This window comes from Dysidea avara, chromosome 8, assembly GCF_963678975.1.
Source record: "Dysidea avara chromosome 8, odDysAvar1.4, whole genome shotgun sequence".
Lineage (NCBI taxonomy): Eukaryota > Metazoa > Porifera > Demospongiae > Dictyoceratida > Dysideidae > Dysidea > Dysidea avara.
In genome coordinates this window covers 36,482,547-36,500,984 of record NC_089279.1, presented here as the reverse complement: position 1 = coordinate 36,500,984, position 18,438 = coordinate 36,482,547, and the positions used below count along the sequence as shown (strand labels likewise).

Sequence of the window (18,438 nt, the reverse complement as noted above, 5' to 3'; positions counted from 1 at the left end):
GTTCCATGGAACCCCCCTTTGAAAGAGCCTCTCTTACTCGAGATACTCTAATAGAGCAGTTACAGTAGTCTTTTGAGGAGCAGTGTAGCAAGTTATGTATCTAGATGTAATGAAGGAAATATAGTTGGTGAGGGCTTCTATGGTTAGGGGCAGCTATTGTCAGTAGGTGGTGACCTTTTTTTTTTTTTTTTGGTCTTCAACCTACAGCTAGGCTGAAGTTGCAATTTCAAAGTGGACCCCCCACTTTTTAAAGTCTGGATCCGCCCCTGTAATGGCAGCCAGTACTTGCAGTATGATAAAAATCAAACAAAATAACCAATCACATTCAATGGTTCAATGTCCAGTTGTAAGGTCTGCTATCAATTGTGATTGGCTCATTGTCACTTAGCAATCTTACAAGTTGTTGCTGAAGGTCGTTGGGTAGGTACTTGCTGATCCAGCTGGAGAGGGATCATGTGATGCCAAGTGATACCAGCCACACCCACCTGAGCAACTCATTTTCATTAGCACCAAAATCACTAGCGTACCACTCGAGTATCTTTGATACTGTCACCTAGGCAACAATGTGATGTCACAAGCTATGTACAGCACCATACATCAAAATTTATAGGGGATAAAACCCAAAAATGTGACCAGATTGGCTTCCATGAACACAAAAACAAATCAAACTCATGATTCTATCAAATGGATTGCTGACTTAATAGATTCCACTACAGAACTGACTAGTCTGGTTCTGCAGCAGCTTTTATTACAAGTGGAGGTTTGGTACAAGTCATGGCTTTGTTGGAATAGTGTGTAGTGAGCTGGGGAAGTCACATATAATTGGCTAATCTCGTTCTTCAGTTGGGAGTGATTTGAGTGCAAGGAGAGTCCACGAAGGGCAAATTCTATTACACTAACACTTGTAATATTACCAGCATTATCCAAAACAAGGAATATTTTGGGCATTAAAATCCATACACCCACACTGTGACTTTACACCTTAACTAAGTGTCTGGATTATGTAAGTGTCCTCAAGTGTCCACATTAACAGGTTACCTTGTTCCCCTCCACGTTCACTTCCTGTCCACAGAAACTCCTAGCTGCTCCCTCCAATGCTCGATCAAGATTATCACTAGTGTACACTTGTATGGCTGGACAGGACTATAGGATCATGTGATACTAGTAAAGGCAAGTAGTCTATTTTTAATACACGTACATTGTACAATTGTGAACTTAGTACCAAATCAAACATCAAAAAGTCAAAATCAAGCATCTAGGGCTACAAAAAATGAGACGAGACCAAGGCTTATGTGATAGGGTTTATGAAATAGGGTCACATCAACTCATGACTGAAGAGTGGAAAGAGATACCATACAAGGGGAATTTTGGCAAAAAGAAAAGGTTGACGAATTTGACAAATCAGTTAATATTAAATGACCATAAACATCTTTAATAGTGGGTGTTTGGATACACACATGATTTCATGATTTTCATCATCAACATTTAAGGTCAAAGCTGATAAAGGGATCATTAGTCAACTTTCCTTTCACCAAATGTCCTTTATATGGTATTGGGTTGAACTTTGATCAAACATTAGCAACAATGTAGCTTAATGGATGGCAAGATTGTAGGTTCTTTTAAAACAAGGTTGTGGTCCTTTAAGATCACACTGTATGTTTCCCTTATCACAAGGACTAGCCTCCTTGATACAATCACATCAACAGTCACAGCTCCTCTTAATGGCCTCACCTTAGCTCCACACACAAGGGCAAAGTGTACACGAGGGTCTACACTAGACATTGCTAGCTGAGTTCTGGGATCATCATCTTGACTGAAGTGATGTTGCTGTTTGTGTGCCACACTGGGGTGGGGTCTGTTACCTGTAGTGGATGGTAACATGTCATAACCTTATATGGTACATTGGTGTGTGTGTGTATGTTTGTATGTAATATAGTGTTTGTGTGCTACACTCACAGGAGGTGGAAAGGTGCTAGAGTTGGGGATGCTCAAAATTTATGGTGGCAGTGGTAGGTGAGCAAAGCACACCAAGCATGCAAATTCTAGGCATGCCCCTCCCTCCCCCCACAAAAACTTTGAAATTAGGTAGCATTTGTGGTTTTAACAGTTAATCATGCTTGACTTTTGTACTGGGGTGACTGCTCTATTAAGAGTATCTCAATCAGTCCTGGAAACCTTGCACGAGTTCATGTGATTACACAATACAGCTTTGAATTGGGGGAGCTGGAGCACCCCTCTTCTGCTGCCTATGATACTCCATTCTCATGTCACACATAGACCTCATTTTCATGTTACATAATGACATATCACATTACTAACTCCATTCCCATACTAACCTCTTAGTATTCCATGCTCCATGTCATCCAGGGAAAACACCAGTCCTCCAATATTATAGCAAGTGTTAGCCCAGAAGTCCTTCACTTCCAACACAGAGGATGGCAACTGGTCACAGTCAGCTAATCCATGAATTGTGAGTGAGTTGTACACATCTGTGTGTTGTTAAGGGCAACAGGGGGAGAGGTGATGAAACAGTGTACAGTAAAGAAAAGCCTGGCAGGAGTGAGCTTGTTATTACCGCTACAAGCTGCTTAAGCTTTAATTTATAAGTTTCTCCAGCTAAATGTTTTTCTCTAAAAAAAAAAACAACCTCACAATCTTAATACTGCACAATATGTATGTCAAAATGCTGTACGTCTTTTAATAGTGCACCATCCTGAAGCTTCTCCCTGTATAATCATGTCAACTGGAGGCTCATTTCAAATATCAGTGGCAGTAGCCAGCCAACTGCACTTAAATCTATCAAATCTCCTAATATTACAGGGTTGATAAAACAAAGTGTACATGCTCAGTGAGTGAAGATGATGAGTCATATTATGACATAATGATGGACAATAAGTCTGTAAGTCCCATGACCTTCTCCAGCTAATAAACGGCAAACCAATCCCATAATTGTGACATGTTGACGTTGAAAAAAGTGGTTGAAAAACACATGAAAACAGAATTCTAAAAATGTGTATTTGTATTTGAATAATCAAAGCAGCTTTGTGTGTGTCTAAAACAGATGACAAACCTCGTATGAGTTACAGGCATGCACATTAGTTCCTTGAATCTGCTCCGAACCAATAAAAATTGGCCGACTGCACGGGCCTATACAAATATGAGGAATAACTATTGAGTAGGGATCATAGAAATAAAAAGCAATGAAACAAGGGAGGTCTTCTACACTTGCAGCTGTACTAGTGGACGTATTTTACTACTTCAGTAATATTATAGCTAGTACTAAAGTAGGAATTAAATGTCCACTAGTATATCTTCAGGTGGAGATCACCTCCTTTGTCTCCTTGCTGTTTATTTCTATGATCCCTACTCAAAAAATAAATTTCTTAATTTTTCCTTGCACTCATTTATTAACCTTTTTTTTCTATACAGGCTATAATCAATGCATACTACATCAAAGGAAAGAATGGCGCTGGCCAGACATAATGCACACCCCTACTATCAATTAGTGTTGCCATTTCACTTCATTTCCAGTTAGTACGCAGTTACTACAGTACAAGAAACAATTCTTCAATTAATCCAGCTACCATGAAAGTTGTGAGATTAAACATGTGCAGCGACTAACAATTACTCGGGATGCAAACAAGTCATTCCATTTCATTTTCAGGTATGTTCTACCTGTTATATGGTCTACCTGTTATACAAACAAAGAACAGTACAAGAAGAGCCTGTACAAACAATCCAGTCACTATGGAAATTATAAACGATTCTCATGGCAACCAGATGTACTGAAGCCATATTACTGTGAATCAACACCTACACAGTACCAGAGAAATAATGAAACACAGAGTTAAGTCTATGATGTGTGCACTGTAGCTGCTGCGGTTGGCAAAATGGCACCTCTCCGGCCAAAGTGACGCTGAACAGTAAAAAATTTAAGTCTGTAACATTAACCATGGTCAAGTTACGCTTGGCTGGAGGCATCAGTCAGTCAGTCAGTCAGCAGAAAATTCAGTTAAATAGAAAAAAATATATAAAACTTCATAGAAATGGGTTTGGGGTTGCTCTGAAGAGCTTGGTTATGCTTAACCAATACTGCCAAGCTGGAGAAGTGAGGCTGGTGTTGGATGGCATTTTTGGCCAGAAAAGTCCAAACTTTCATGGTCTCTGCTACACAGACTTGTAGTAGCATTAGGTCCCTAGTGGGATAGTGACTAATAATCAACCCTCAATGAAACACAGAAATCATGATGTGTAAGTATAGGTTGAATATGTAGAGTGGCTCCTCAGGAACTTGCCTAGACTGCAAGTTGTCTGGATCAAGTCACTGCCTGGTCTGGGATTTTGTTCTGCATTTAACAGTTTCAGTAACAAGCTTCTGACTCCCTGCTACTCCCTGCTACACAGGCTTGTAGTAGCCTTCCTTGCAGGTCCCTAGTGGGATAGTGACTATAATCCCTACTACTGCAGATTTCAATTCCTTGTAACAATTACATGGCACATACATGTTCGTGCTAGAACTGCTTAACTTCTTTTTTCGTAAGTCAATCCCCGAATAGAATTCTTTACTCTATCCATCAGAAATGTGCACACAAATTTAAAACATTATGGTATATGGAACAAGTTGCTTATGTCAGGGACCAAGACTTCCTAGCGTTAACAACTTGTTCTGCATCTGAAACATTTTAAATCCTGTGCATGCATACACGCATGCAATTTTCAAACATGAATCTGTAGCATACAGTACATACATACATACTGTATTACCAAGAGTTAATAATAAGAGAGGTTATTATTAACTCTTGGTATTACCATATAGCCTAAATATTTTGAGGAGTAAATTTTTCAAGGTTGAGCTATGTTGCCAAAAATAAAACTTTCGCAGGTTTGCATGCAAACACTCCCAAAATGTATTAGACTATATGGAGATCTAAATATTTAAAGGATAAAATTTTCGCTGGTAACCCCCAAAACCACAAAATCAGCAAAAAATCCCCCCCCCTACCCTCTAAATATATATTTCGAGGGGCAATATTTCAAGGTTAAGCAATGTCATTAAAAATAAAATCTTCACAGATTTGCTAATACTCCCAAAATGTATTAGAATATATAGCCTAAATATTTTGAGGGGGAAATTTTTCGCTGATTTTGCAGTTTTGGGGGTTATCAGCGATAACTTTAGCTCCGAAATATTTAGACTTCCTGTACGGAATGCTACAAGCACCTACGCACAAAGAAGCTCTGATACCCAAATAAAGGATACTGATGAAGAAAGCCTTCCTCTCTGTCAGGCTTAACTTGGTCAGGTCCAGATAATGCAGTTGACAAGTCTGCTTGATGTAATCCTTGAATGTGTCACTATTCTTCAACCTAACATAATCAACACTTCTTCCATCATCACTCATGTACTCTCCCTTCAATTTTAGCATGTCCTTTTGCAGCTGTACCGCCAACTGGACTGGTTCCCATGACGACCCATCCTGTTGAACTGGTACCGCTTCATTGAGAACCTTCTTGCTCATAATTCTTAATGTAGGCGCCTAACTAAGCGCGTCATTATTTATAATAATGACGCGCCCTCAACTGGGCTGTGTTCTCTTTCTACTGTTCTTACTAACTCGAGGAGAAGGACCACTAGACTGTCAGCCTCACTTGAACGTGACACTAGCCGCCACTGAACGCAGTAACGTAGCCGCGGTGAGGCAGGAAACGACCACCACAATAGTGGACAATGGTATATTATTCGACAACGAATACAATAAAGTTATCGAGTAATGAAGTCATTATAATACTGTATCATATTTTCCATTACAGAGTATATAGTGACATTTACTGGATACTACAGCTCATCAGCCAGGGAGGGGTTCATCACAGCGGCACTACGCGGGCTCCATGGCTGGTCCATCCTCACTAGGAATAATCCTGGGCAACACTACCCTAGTGATTTTAGTCTGTTGGAGGTGTGTCTTGTTCTATGGTGTTCTCTTTACCATGGTAACCTATATTAGCTGCCGGCCGACACCACAACAGTTGCTATAGCAGCACTCAAACATCATGTGCTGGTCAAGTTAGTAACCAGGGAGAGGCGTGTAATGTTAGCCGTCCAGTCTGGTATGTGGATTGCGATTCTGACTTTGCTAATGTTATGTCATTTTCTATTCCAGATACTGGTATGGAACAGGACTACTCTCGGTAGGTGATGGGCTAGTAGTAATGTTATGTTATAATTCATCATCCTCCCCCCCTCCAGTGTCACCCGTCAAGTCCACAGCACCACTGGTCATGATGACATATCATTGTTTGTAAGTGACGTGCATGTTATGGGTGTTGTGTGCAAGGTTCGTATTTTGTGATAGTCTTGCATGCAAGCTAATCATTGATGAGCTTTTTTTTGTATGTACAGATGTCTTATTTTATATAATTTTAATTCTGAACTCTTACACTTCTGAGAGATAGCTCCATGAATGACATAAAAGTTCTTGTGTTTATTTTGACTGCTTCACTGTAATTAGGAACTTGTATTACCTCGCATTGCTTATCACATGATCCCTTTAGCCTGGTCGTCACTGGTACATCGGTCGTCGACTGCTGAGGGCAATCCCCAAACAAGTTAGTTATTACCTTATATATAGTTACTAGTTTAGTAGGGGTTTCCCTAGGTGACATCGGCTCTTCAAGCAGATGTACTTTGGTCGATGGGATATAGTGGGCGGGGCATCAAGGTAGCCATATTTGATACTGGATTGCCACGCAACCACCCACACTTCCGACATGTCAAGGAGAGAACTGATTGGACAGATGAGCAGACCCTGGAGGATGGTGGGTGTGGCATGACATCATCACTTACTCACATGGTCTTCAACAGGTCTGGGTCACGGCACGTTTGTTGCTGGGGTGATAGCTAGCCAATCAGAATGCCTTGGCTTTACACCTGATGCTGAACTACATGTGTTCCGAGTGTTTACTAATTCTCAGGTGATTTCCCCATTAGTATGGATCACATGATCATGGTCATTACAGGTTTCCTACACATCGTGGTTCCTGGATGCCTTCAACTATGCCATTTTGAAGAAGGTGCATGTGTTGAACCTTAGTATTGGGGGACCTGACTTTCAGGATCAGCCTTTTGTTGATAAGGTGACGTGATGGTTAATATGGCTTCTTAGTGATGGTGTTGTGCTAGGTGTGGGAGTTGACAGCTAATGGGATCATCATGATATCAGCCATCGGTAATGATGGTCCATTATATGGGTGAGTGTGAGTACTGTACAACAGGAAATTTTAACAAATGGGAAATTTAAACTATCAGTTTTGTCAGATTAAATGACAAAATCAAGAACCCATACTGTAGGTCTGAACATGTACTATTAGGAGCACCTATGGATGTTTAATTTGATGAATTAAACGATTTTTTGTTTCATCAGTTTCTTGTCGTACAGTAGTAGTTTGTATTGTGTTGTAAGTATGAAGTTGTGCCTCGTGTGCGTGTGTGTGTGTGCGTTGTATCTGCCATTGGCGATCATTGTTAGGGTGTGTCTTCCCAACTCCTCGCTAAGTGCACTGTATAGATTCTTGTTCAATATAATGACACACATCAAATAACATAAGCTCTGGACCTATATTACAATGTGATTGAAATGTCCTACAGACAACATGCTCAGTGATGTGCCCTCATCTGATGCTTGTGTGACTTCGGGAGTGTATAAACAGTGGAATGGAATGGTGGAATGGATTTTTTTTAAAGTTCAATATCATTTTTTACATCCAAATAAGTATAACTCCTCCCCTTATGTAAGCAAATAAATAGGATTCCTCTTGAAGTCAGCTCTTTTAACAATTCACCTCACCATAGACGAAGTTTACCAATATATTGTACTGTAAAGTCAGTTATGAACATGCACAATAGCAGTTTATTGGAAACACCAAGAAGACTCCTGACTTAACCCTTGTTCCCAAATGATAAAAAAGTTAGCTAGCTAGCTGATTACATGAATGCATTGTAAAAGTACATTCACTGTATAATGAAGTATTCATTTATTATCAACTTTATCAGTTAGGCACTGGAGGGTGAACACAGAGGGCAGAGCCTGTACGAGGTGTTTACCACTAACCTAGGAACTCTAAGCGAAAATCTTTTGGAAAAGTGAAATGTGATCTTGTAAGCATTTACAATGAACTTTTCCACAATTATGTCAGAAAACAAAATTTAAGCCAAAGTTCATTGGTTCATTGTGGCAGTGTCACATTGCACACAGAACTGAACCTTCATTAAGACAGTTAGTTTCAGACAAGTAATAAAGTATTGAAATTACAAGTCATACAAGTGTTGTGGTGAGGAAAAATATGCTGACTTCAAGGGGAATCCTATTTATTTGCTTACATAAGGGGTGGAGTTGTACTTATTTGGATGTAAAAAATGATATTGAACTTTAAAAAATTCCATTCCAGTAGTCCATTCCACTGTTTATACACTCCCTGTGACTTCCTTACAACTGATTGAGTGTTGTTCACCTAGTATACACACATTAGCCACTACATATTAGATGAAGTGTTGGGGTATGGGCTCTGTGTTCATTGGTCATACTCATTAGAAATTAACTGCACTAACAGTACAAGTAGTTGTGACTGTGGTCTTTTTTATACCTCTCATCTTTTATGGAGACAACAAATAGTATTTCTTGTTACATAGCACCCTGAACAACCCAGCGGACATGATGGATGTAATTGGTGTTGGAGGGATCAACTTTGAGGACCAAATTGCATCATTCTCCTCCCGAGGGATGACCACGTGGGAGTTACCATGGGGATATGGGCGTGTCAAGCCGGACATAGTGACATACGGTGCAGGAGTACGAGGATCAGGCTTGAGAGGTGGCTGTCGACCCCTTTCTGGCACAAGTGTGGCTTCTCCTGTTGTTGCTGGTGCAGTAGCTCTACTTTACAGGTGGGTGGGGCTGTTATCATGTGATTTGCAGGTCTCTAGTGAGACAGTAATTAAAATCATTTGCTCATGCGATCCACAGTGCTGTATCACATAATCTTGTCAACCCGGCCAGTATGAAACAAGCTCTAATGTCATCAGCTCGACGTCTCCATGACAACAGTGCAAACATATTTGAACAAGGTCATGGCAAGTTGGATTTGTTAAGAGCATACCACGCCCTCAAATCCTACCAACCACATGTAAGTTTGAGCCCCTCCTACCTTGACATGACAGAGTGCCAGTACATGTGGCCATATTGTTCACAACCACTATACTATTCTGCTAAACCTCTGATTGTGAATGTGAGTGAACTGTCTGTGTGTACGTCTGTGTGTTCGAATGGCTGTTGCTAGGTAACCATCCTCAATGGAATGGCTGTCAGTGGGTGGATAATGCTCAAGGTATGTATGTTACTATGATTGCTTTTACCATGACACATTTAATGTCACAGCCACTATGGCAACCATACATGCAGCAGAACGGACATCTTATTGAGGTGGGTGTATTCCCATGATCACCTGATCCATTGTGATGACACTTTACAGGTTTCCATTAGCTACTCCTCCCACTTGTGGCCATGGTCAGGTCACATGACTGTGATGGTGGGTGTGGCTCAACAAGCTGCAACATTTGAGGGCATAGCTCAGGGTCATGTGAGCCTCACTGTAGCCTCACGTCAAGTAAGCTACTATTAGGTATATAAATTAAAGTATTGTGATTTCAAATTTGCTGTTTTCAATTTTTCACATTTTCAAAAAAAGCTGCTTTATGTATTGTAAAAAAATTCCTTGTAGTTGCCTTGCCATCAAAGATTTTAGTTTTATAATATTTGACTAATGTTTTTACTTTCCTATCTCTTGACTATTTCTAACCTGTAGTGGTATCATCATTGTGTTGCACTTCCGTTCCACAGACTCCAGACCAGGAACTCCAAACCTCCACAGTACAGTTTCCTATTAAGGCAAAGATAGTGCCGACACCCCCCAGATCACGACGGTTGCTATGGGACCAGTTTCACAGCCTACGTTACCCAGCAGGGTATTTCCCTAGAGATAACCTGCACATGAAAAGTGACCCCTTAGACTGGTGAGCTATATGTGTTGTGTTTGATCTGAAGCTGTATATCCTCCTGAGTAAACTTTGCTATTATAAGACTTTTCATATATCTTCCCTAAGACATACACTGTAGTGTTCACTCAATATCATTGTCAGTCTTTCTACCGGATGCTTTTTACAAACCAAGCTTCAATTCACAGATTTTCTAGCTTGTCAGATTTTTCTAGCTAAGAATTGTAAGACAAGCATGTTACAAAGCACTGTTAGTATCACCAAGAGTATATAATGGGGAGGGAGAGTGCCGAAAAATGAGCCCGTAAAGTCTTATGGCATCATTCAAACGACTCGTGATTTGTGTTGATTGGTGACTAATTATAAGCGCAGTGGGCACACTTTGTACATGTGACTACGAGTGAAAGAATGGTGTACTATAGAAAAGTATGGAACATTACGCAGAGGAACTCGCTGTACAAAGAGAAAGACACAAGCAGCTAACCTGGGAAACAAACATCAAGGTTTCATCATGGTCGAGCAAGGTCGACATTTCAATATTTCATCATGGTAAAGATTTTATCATGGTCGCCATCCCATGCCTTGCCTTGACAGTTCTACTGGTTAAAGTGACATGTCTAGATGGAATTTTAGCCATTGTGATTCCATACTGACTACCCGTTAAAACATTTAAGGTGTTAAATCTGAGCAATCAACAGCGGTCAGGTTTACAAGAAGAAACAAAGGTATGCAGGTTACTTTACGGGCTCATTTTTCACAGCCTATAGCGCAATTCAACACTCCCTCCACATTATATACTCTTGGTATCACATGATCACTCCAAATAATAACCACCTCAGGAATGGAGATCACATCCATACCAACTTCAAAGACATGTATTCCAGCCTGCGGAGCAACGGTTACTATGTTGATGTGTTGGGACATCCCCTTACATGCTTTGATGCTGCTGACTATGGAACCTTATTGTTAGTGGATACTGAGGATGAGTTCTTCCCTGAGGAGAAGGAGAAACTAATTAAAGATGTTAACGAGAAGGGGCTGTCCCTAATTGTGTTTGCTGACTGGTGAGCTTTATTTAAATACAATTTCCTGTGTAATTTTATGGATTATAAAATAGCAAATAATTATTACACTTGAGGACACCTACATAATCCAGGCACTAAATTATGGTCCCAAATTGGCCTGTAGTGTAATGACTGTGCTGTCACTGTTGATAGACTTGTTTGGCTTGTGTTTGTGTTGCTGCTTGTGGTAGAATATTGTTGGACCTATAACTGATTGTGTGTTAGTATAATAATAGCCATATCAACTATATGGGATACTACTACTAGCTAGCTAGACACTCAGATATCAGTAACCATGTGTCAACTATATGGGATACTACTGCTAGCTAGCTAGACACTCAGATATCAGTAACCATGTGTCAACTATATTGTGATGACAGAAGGTGATAGAATTTTGTGTTAGGTTACACCATCTTGACTGCTAGAGCAAATATCTTCTTTACCAAAAATTATTTGACAGTGGGTGTTTGTGGACTCAAAAATGTGTACACTTTTAGTGAATAATTGCCTTTTATTACACTAATTCCCAAATACAATGAAGTATAAGGAATCATCCATTAATTAATTTCTACATTTTCACAAGACTACAGAGGATATGGGAGTGGATAAATTCATGTGCAAGCTTTTTGCTATATAGAGAAATAATTTACCAGTATCATGGAAGTTAGTGAGTTGCAGCTGAAGTCTAAATGATTGCTTTAGGGGAGAGCTACAAAAAGTGTACACAAGGCTCCAAATAATCTATAGTGACTGAATTGTGACAAATTAAAGGAGAAGCAGGCAGGCTCACTAATTGACTATCCATATTATTCATATACAGTACGGCATCAACATTTTTCACTTATGGGTAGGGTTAAGTAATAATAGTACTCTCTATGCTTGTAAAAATGCTGAAAGATCCCTAACTTACATTTCATTTTCCTTGTTGGGGCGAGCCTGAGCGAGCCCCACACTAGCGAGTCGCCCACGTAACTTTCGTCTCAGCGACCATGCCCAAAAAACTACAGAAGAAATCGGAAAGAGACCCTGAAATAAACGGACTTACCGTGAAATAAACGGCGTAAATCACAGCACTTCCATATATGTTCGTCTCATCGACCATGCCACGGAGAAATATACGATGTAGATTACAGCACTTCCATATATGTTCGTCTCATCGACCATGTCACGGAGAAATATACGACGTAGATTACAGCACTTCCATATATGTTCGTCTCATCGACCATGCCACGGAGAAATATACGACGTAGATTACAGCACTTCCATATATGTTCGTCTCATCGACCATGCCACGGAGAAATATACGACGTAGATTACAGCACTTCCATATATGTTCGTCTCATCGGCCATGTCACGGAGAAATATACGACGTAGATTACAGCACTTCCATATATGTTCGTCTCGTCGACCATGTCACGGAGAAATATACGAAGTAGATTACAGCACTTCCATATATGTTCGTCTCATCGACCATGTCACGGAGAAATATACAACGTAGATTACAGCGTATGAAACACGTGTATCAGCGCGTGAATATGAAAATCACCTAAGGTTGGCTAAATGAATGCAGAAGAACGACTTAGAAGAAGGAGACAGCTGTACAGATTGAGAAGGGACCGAGAAACACAAGAAGAAGCTGAAGAAAGACGAAGGAGAAACAGAATACTCCAGAACAAGATATGCTAGGCAAAGGGACACAATCTTGCAGCAGAGAAGGCAGAATTAGTATGTAAAATAATGAATCAGTCACACAACAATAACATTGATTTATCTACATAATAATTTTGTTTGCTTGCTTATGCTTTACGTTGTGTTATCAGATTTGTATATGTACCATGCTAACATTGATTTTATTTCTTTTGATAGTGCTTCGAATCTCAGTACAGACACAAATTCTGATGTAAACATTAACGGATCACAGGATGCCGAATTGCCAGCATACAATGACCCTGCTGTTATTTCTAAGATTGCGGAATTTCATGCTGAATTAGTTTCATTGGATCCAGTCGGATGTTCAACGCTACCACGTTCACTTGAATATACACTCATCATCAGCTACCTATTGCTGCTATGCATGCTCCCATTAAATATGTTCAGGCTCGCCCCACGATGCTGTTTGCATCTGTCTAGTTATTAACTAACAAAAACTATCACCTGTTCACTACACCTTGTAATAAGAGCTACCTGGTAACACACATTTACCACATCACTAGTGTGACAAGACTCCTTACACTAATAATACAATACATTACACTACCTCATCACTACGTTACACTACCTCATCACTACAGGTACAATACTAGTGTAATGAGTAAGATAAAGTTTTATGATGAGAACACAAGACAATGGTGGACCCCTAATACTGGAGGAGCTAACATACCCAGTCTGAATGATCTGCTGAGTCCCTGGGGGATGTCCCTAACTGATGAGGTGTTGGAGGGGGAGGTGTGGCTAGGTGGTGCAGACAGTGTGTTATACTATGCCTCAGGGGTGGGAATACATTCCTTCCCTGCTAGTGGGTTTGTGGTGTCTGCACAAGAACTGAATGACCAGGGTAAGTGTGTGTGCGTGCGTGTGTGTGTGTATTGTGTGTGCCAGATTTGTGTGTGTATCTAGTAGCAGTTTAATACAGCCACAGTATGCCTGTAGAATATGTTGACATTTTAAAGGGGATGTGATTTTTTTTTTTCAGAACTTATTTGTCACAGAGAGGGAGGGGGCAGTGCTCCTCCCTCTACCTCTGGTCCCTATTAGAAATCACCTGTAGTGTGTCACTATGACATCACTACCACTCACAGGTACAGAAGTACTAACAAGCTCCACTAAGGTGATACATGATGTACCAATACTTGGTCTATACCAGTCACCCCATCCTACTGGAGGAAGGATTGCCATATTTGGTGACTCCAATTGTCTGGATAATAGTCACATGAGAAAAAGTATGTACTGAACTAATATATTAGAGTTAGTGCATCTTGTTGTACTGTGTGAATTTGACCAAGAAACTTTTGAAATCACTGGTCATTTTCATGTCAAATTAGTGAGACAGGACAGTTTTATAACTCTACTTTGTTTGGGAGAAGCAATTCACTGTGGTATTCCTGTGTAACTTTCATAATTCCCTAGTAGGGTAGCACTTAAGTTTTTCCTCATCAAAGTGTTAGAATACTATGTACTGAAATGACCAACATTAAGTCAATCAGTATGTCAAACAATCTGGTGATAAACAATGTGCGATAGCTATTGAGTAGCGAGTTTCCATCATTTTCCCCAAGTGTTATAGTTACTAGGGCTGAAACATATACCGTATAGCCGAGGGGGGAAAAATTCGCTGATTTTGTGGTTTTGGGTGTTTACCAGCGAAAATTTTATCCTTGAAATATTTAGACCTCCATGTGGTCTAATACACTTTAGGAGTGTTTGCAAATGCGCAAAAAAAAACTTATTTTTTAGCAACATTGCTCAACCTCGAAAAATTTGCTCCTTGGAATATTTAGGCTATACAGTACAAATACTCGGCGAGTACTTGTTAAGGATTTTGGTACTCAGATATTGAAATTGGTATATACTTGAGCACTCAATAAGATCACATAACACAGCTCACATGATGCTTTTGTCATTAGGGAGTAACACAATGAAGGTCGTAGAGTTTGATTGGTATAATTTTTGTCAGCAACACTAACATCAATACTTTAATACAGTGTGTGTATCATTGTTGTTATTTGTAAAGCTGTAAACTGCTTAAGGTTGGTACAAAACATGTCAAATGGATATGACTACAAGTAGTTAGTATTCGAGAGCACTCGATCGTTAGCTCTAAAGAGTACTAAAAAACCATGATCGTTTCAATTCTAATAGTTGTACGTTAGACAGTGTTTTGCAAATCCTTGACAAAAGAGTTCCACATTGACAAGACAGGAAACATTGACCGGCTGAGTGATAACCAGTAATTTTCACACATCCCTTAAATTTCATTTTCTGTAACAAAGGAGTGGACAGCCAAGATGACTAGTCTTGGGGTTATAGCTAGTGCTAGACATTTGGAACACAATTTGTACAGCAACAATGCAGTAATTGCAGTCGCTTACTTAATTGATTGTAACTCTACTTAATTGATTGTAACTCTCAACTAGAACAAGTTATCTGACTCTATGAACTGGCAAATTCATCAACATATTCCTTTGTGTGCAGGAAGGAATGACAACGGTAAACTCTGTTTTTTACCACATCGCAAATCAATGCCCATAACTCGCATGTTTTTTGTTGTGCAAATATCAAACTAAAATTTTCTTACTCTCCACGAACAGGTGAATCTGATGGTATGTAGGTTTTATTGATTTAAGCCTTGTTTCACCACGCATTAAAGTCGTTTTTTTAAATGTGCTTAAATTTATATGTGGCACATGTATATTTACAGTTTGTTTCAATACATGTTTGTAGCAGAAAAGAATTTCACAAACATGGCTCAGCTAGTCACAAATACATTTTTAGTACTTTTATATATGCAAAATTACAGGAAGGGTTGGGGTCCTCTGTCACTATAGTTTCATAGCAAAATTACCAAACGTATTTCAATCACATATATGGTAAATGTCTACAAATTGAATTCCAAACATGCTGAAAATTGTTGATGTTGCCTCATGTTTGTCCTAAATTAGCTGCTTGTCAAACCATGTGTTAATTTCACATCTCAGTCGTCCAACTTGTTGAATGTTATTTAGCCTCCTCATATAATGCCCACCCAGGTTGCTATTGGTTACTGGATACAATGCTACAATACATCACTACTGGTAAACTACCCTCACTACCATTCTCTGACTCCTTCAGGAAACCACCACCTCTAGTGCCATCCCGTATGCCAGGTATGTTGTGTTGTGTCATTGTGTGGCTTATTGCATCCTCGTTGTGTTCACAATAACAAATTCTTTTGTTCACCACACTCTGCTACTGAATATAAGGAAAATCTCATAACTCAGTTTTTTCCTCGTCTTTCCTTATATCAAAGATACTACTGACTGTTTTGGCAGCTGTCATTGTAACAATAGTTATTAAGGGGAAAATGAAGGGTCAGAAGAGATTGTTTACGAAAGTGTGGTTGTACAGTGACATCACTTCTTATGTTAGTAAAATACTGTTGTGTGTTGCTAGGTAACCAGCTACATCTCTACTCTCGTGTGTTAGACAAAGGGGATCCCCTACACAATCAACCCATCCCTCTGTGTCCGCAAATCACATGGGCTAGACCACACCCACTCAACCAGTCTGCACCTAAGTGAGTATTAGCTGTTATTGGTTGTGTTGCTATGTTGTCATCATAGCAACCTTCGTCGAGGCTTATCATCAGTGCCATTACCTGCAGATCCTCCTTTGTTTGTGGAGGACCGCCATGCCAGCATGTTGCCTGGCAACCATAGCTGGCTGATCATAGCAGGAGTGTGTGTATGCTTAGTTGTCATAGCAACATGCAGACAGAGTCGAAGGAGGCATCGTATTCTATCCACTTCACTCTCCAGATTGACTAGGCTAGTATAAGACTATTGGATGTTTGTATATTTATAGAAATAATTATATGATTATAATTAAACGAGTATAGCTAGGAATGTTAACACTTGGCTAATGGATTTTTAGTATTTGAGTACTCTAGTAATCCATAGTAATGATGAATACTCATTCATGAATCAATCATTGATGATTGAGTAATCATGAATACTAGTTGCTCCAGGCTCAGCTTGTTCATGGTAGTTCTTCATGAAATATGCAGTATGCTTTGACCCGCTATTGTAGGTAAGTTCCCATACATGCTCCAGTCATTGTGAAGATGTATTCAATAGATAATTATATGCATCAAGTTCTAACAATGACCAACCCTTGCATGTCTCCACAAGTCCATCTGTAGTCTTTATGGGCAGACATAAGATTTCACAAGGAAAGGGATGGGGCAACAATAATATCAGGTGTTCTAATAAGAGCATGCATGTTCTATCTCAGTCTGGATAGAGCCTATAATAAATTTAACTTAATTTTATTGAATCAGAGGAGGTCAACTTACAGTGACTGGAGATATGGATGTGATTCATGGGAGCTTGTCCCAGTAAAATTTTCTATTTTAGCTCTGAAAGAATGTTTTTGCAAAATAAACTAAGTAGCTACTGACGATTTTTTTCATGCATGTATGCAAGAAATGTAAAAGTAACCATTCTATTAGAATGGTTAAGAGTATTTATCTTTCAAATAGGGGTCATGGCCACCGCCTATGTTGAACTGTGATAATGAGAAAGCAATTATCAGTCTGTGCAACAGTACAGTGACATGACAGCTGTCATACAGATGGTCCGTGTTGCCATATTATACAGAATTTAGTTCAAATTAATTTTATTATTTACAGCTTATCTTGAAAGTACATTATAATGCAGTTTTGTCAGCAATGTTCGCAATATCATATTAGCTCCATGTCAGTAACTTAATAATAAGCTGTTGTTGAAAATCTCCTTTTTTAAAAATCCTAGCTACCCTATACATGTACACCTCTGTAAAACTGTTCATGATAATATTATGCTGATAATGCTGCACATTGATAATCAGACTTTTGCTTGCTGCTCCAACAACTGTGACAGTGCTGGTCACTGTACAGTATTGTAGTGGAGTATTTAAACACCTACGGGGTAGTGTTGTTTTAGTACAGCAAATTCATTTTAGTTTAGTTCTAGTTCTAGTACCCCAATTCTGCCATAGTTTTAGTTAGTATTAGTTCTAGTATCCCAATTCCACCATAGTTTTAGTTAGTTTTAGTTCTAGTACCCCAATTCCACCAAAGTTTTAGTTAGTATTAGTTCTGGTACCCCATATTTCTGTAATTTTAGTTAGTGTTAGTTTTAGTGTTAGATATCTTCACATATACTAACCTTGGTAGCACCCCCTAAACTTCCAGAAACTTTAGATTTGGTGTTTTGATGTTCAGCACTATTTCCACTTACCATTGTGCACAAATGAACAAAAGCTCTAATAGAACTGAGCTTAAATAACCTAAATAGGCAAAATTAATGCTGAATAGCGATGTTTCAGAGGAGGTTGGACACAATACAAGCACTTCTGAAATTTATTTCTGTTTATTGCATAATTCTAATATATGACGAGGAGTAAGTGATAGAAGAAATGTTTAGCAATATCCCCACTACATGTTACCTTGTGCTTCTTAAGATGAACAGCAAATTCTTATTGCAAGGTGGGTGTGCGAGTTTCTAATTCTCTTTTCGATTCTCTGTAAGGCCAAACTAGCAGCATCCGCTCTTCTTTTTCAATACTCTGAGAGGCTTTGTTAGCATGCAC

The 18,438-nt window shown here is 39.3% G+C and overlaps 2 protein-coding genes across 2 annotated transcripts; one reads left to right on the top strand and one right to left on the bottom strand.

The window, feature by feature from the left end:
• Positions 1 to 277: 277 nt before the first annotated feature.
• Positions 278 to 5,560, bottom strand: LOC136263046 (uncharacterized). The gene is made up of 6 exons (XM_066057497.1): positions 5,261 to 5,560; positions 2,337 to 2,489; positions 1,732 to 1,862; positions 1,039 to 1,143; positions 486 to 553; positions 278 to 440 (listed from the first exon to the last, which is right to left on the bottom strand). Exons 1-6 carry the CDS (start codon positions 5,517 to 5,519, stop codon positions 326 to 328), a joined length of 831 nt encoding a protein of 276 aa, XP_065913569.1. The 5' UTR covers positions 5,520 to 5,560; the 3' UTR covers positions 278 to 325.
• LOC136263045 (membrane-bound transcription factor site-1 protease-like) lies at positions 5,538 to 16,747 on the top strand. The gene is made up of 22 exons (XM_066057496.1): positions 5,538 to 5,731; positions 5,812 to 5,957; positions 6,006 to 6,108; positions 6,162 to 6,189; positions 6,248 to 6,299; positions 6,553 to 6,606; positions 6,657 to 6,816; positions 6,863 to 6,972; positions 7,018 to 7,134; positions 7,181 to 7,248; positions 8,687 to 8,941; positions 9,021 to 9,282; positions 9,334 to 9,381; positions 9,432 to 9,476; positions 9,526 to 9,660; positions 9,894 to 10,066; positions 10,888 to 11,112; positions 13,404 to 13,666; positions 13,911 to 14,051; positions 15,858 to 15,974; positions 16,261 to 16,384; positions 16,431 to 16,747. Exons 1-22 carry the CDS (start codon positions 5,566 to 5,568, stop codon positions 16,642 to 16,644), a joined length of 3,006 nt encoding a protein of 1,001 aa, XP_065913568.1. The 5' UTR covers positions 5,538 to 5,565; the 3' UTR covers positions 16,645 to 16,747.
• The last annotated feature ends 1,691 nt before the right edge of the window (positions 16,748 to 18,438 follow it).

Excerpts from the sequence above, each read along its gene's own strand:
- LOC136263046 (XM_066057497.1), bottom strand. The coding sequence starts at position 5,519 with ATGAGCAAGAAGGTTCTCAATGAAGCGGTACCAGTTCAACAGGATGGG. Across the intron at positions 1,863-2,336 it reads GGAGCATGGAATACTAAGAG|GTAACAGACCCCACCCCAGT; the intron begins GTTAGTATGGGA and ends CATCCACTACAG. Across the intron at positions 554-1,038 it reads TGAACGTGGAGGGGAACAAG|GTGACAGTATCAAAGATACT; the intron begins GTAACCTGTTAA and ends ATTGTTGCCTAG.
- LOC136263045 (XM_066057496.1), top strand. The coding sequence starts at position 5,566 with ATGACGCGCCCTCAACTGGGCTGTGTTCTCTTTCTACTGTTCTTACTA. Across the intron at positions 5,732-5,811 it reads CACCACAATAGTGGACAATG|AGTATATAGTGACATTTACT; the intron begins GTATATTATTCG and ends TTTCCATTACAG. Across the intron at positions 7,249-8,686 it reads AATGATGGTCCATTATATGG|CACCCTGAACAACCCAGCGG; the intron begins GTGAGTGTGAGT and ends CTTGTTACATAG.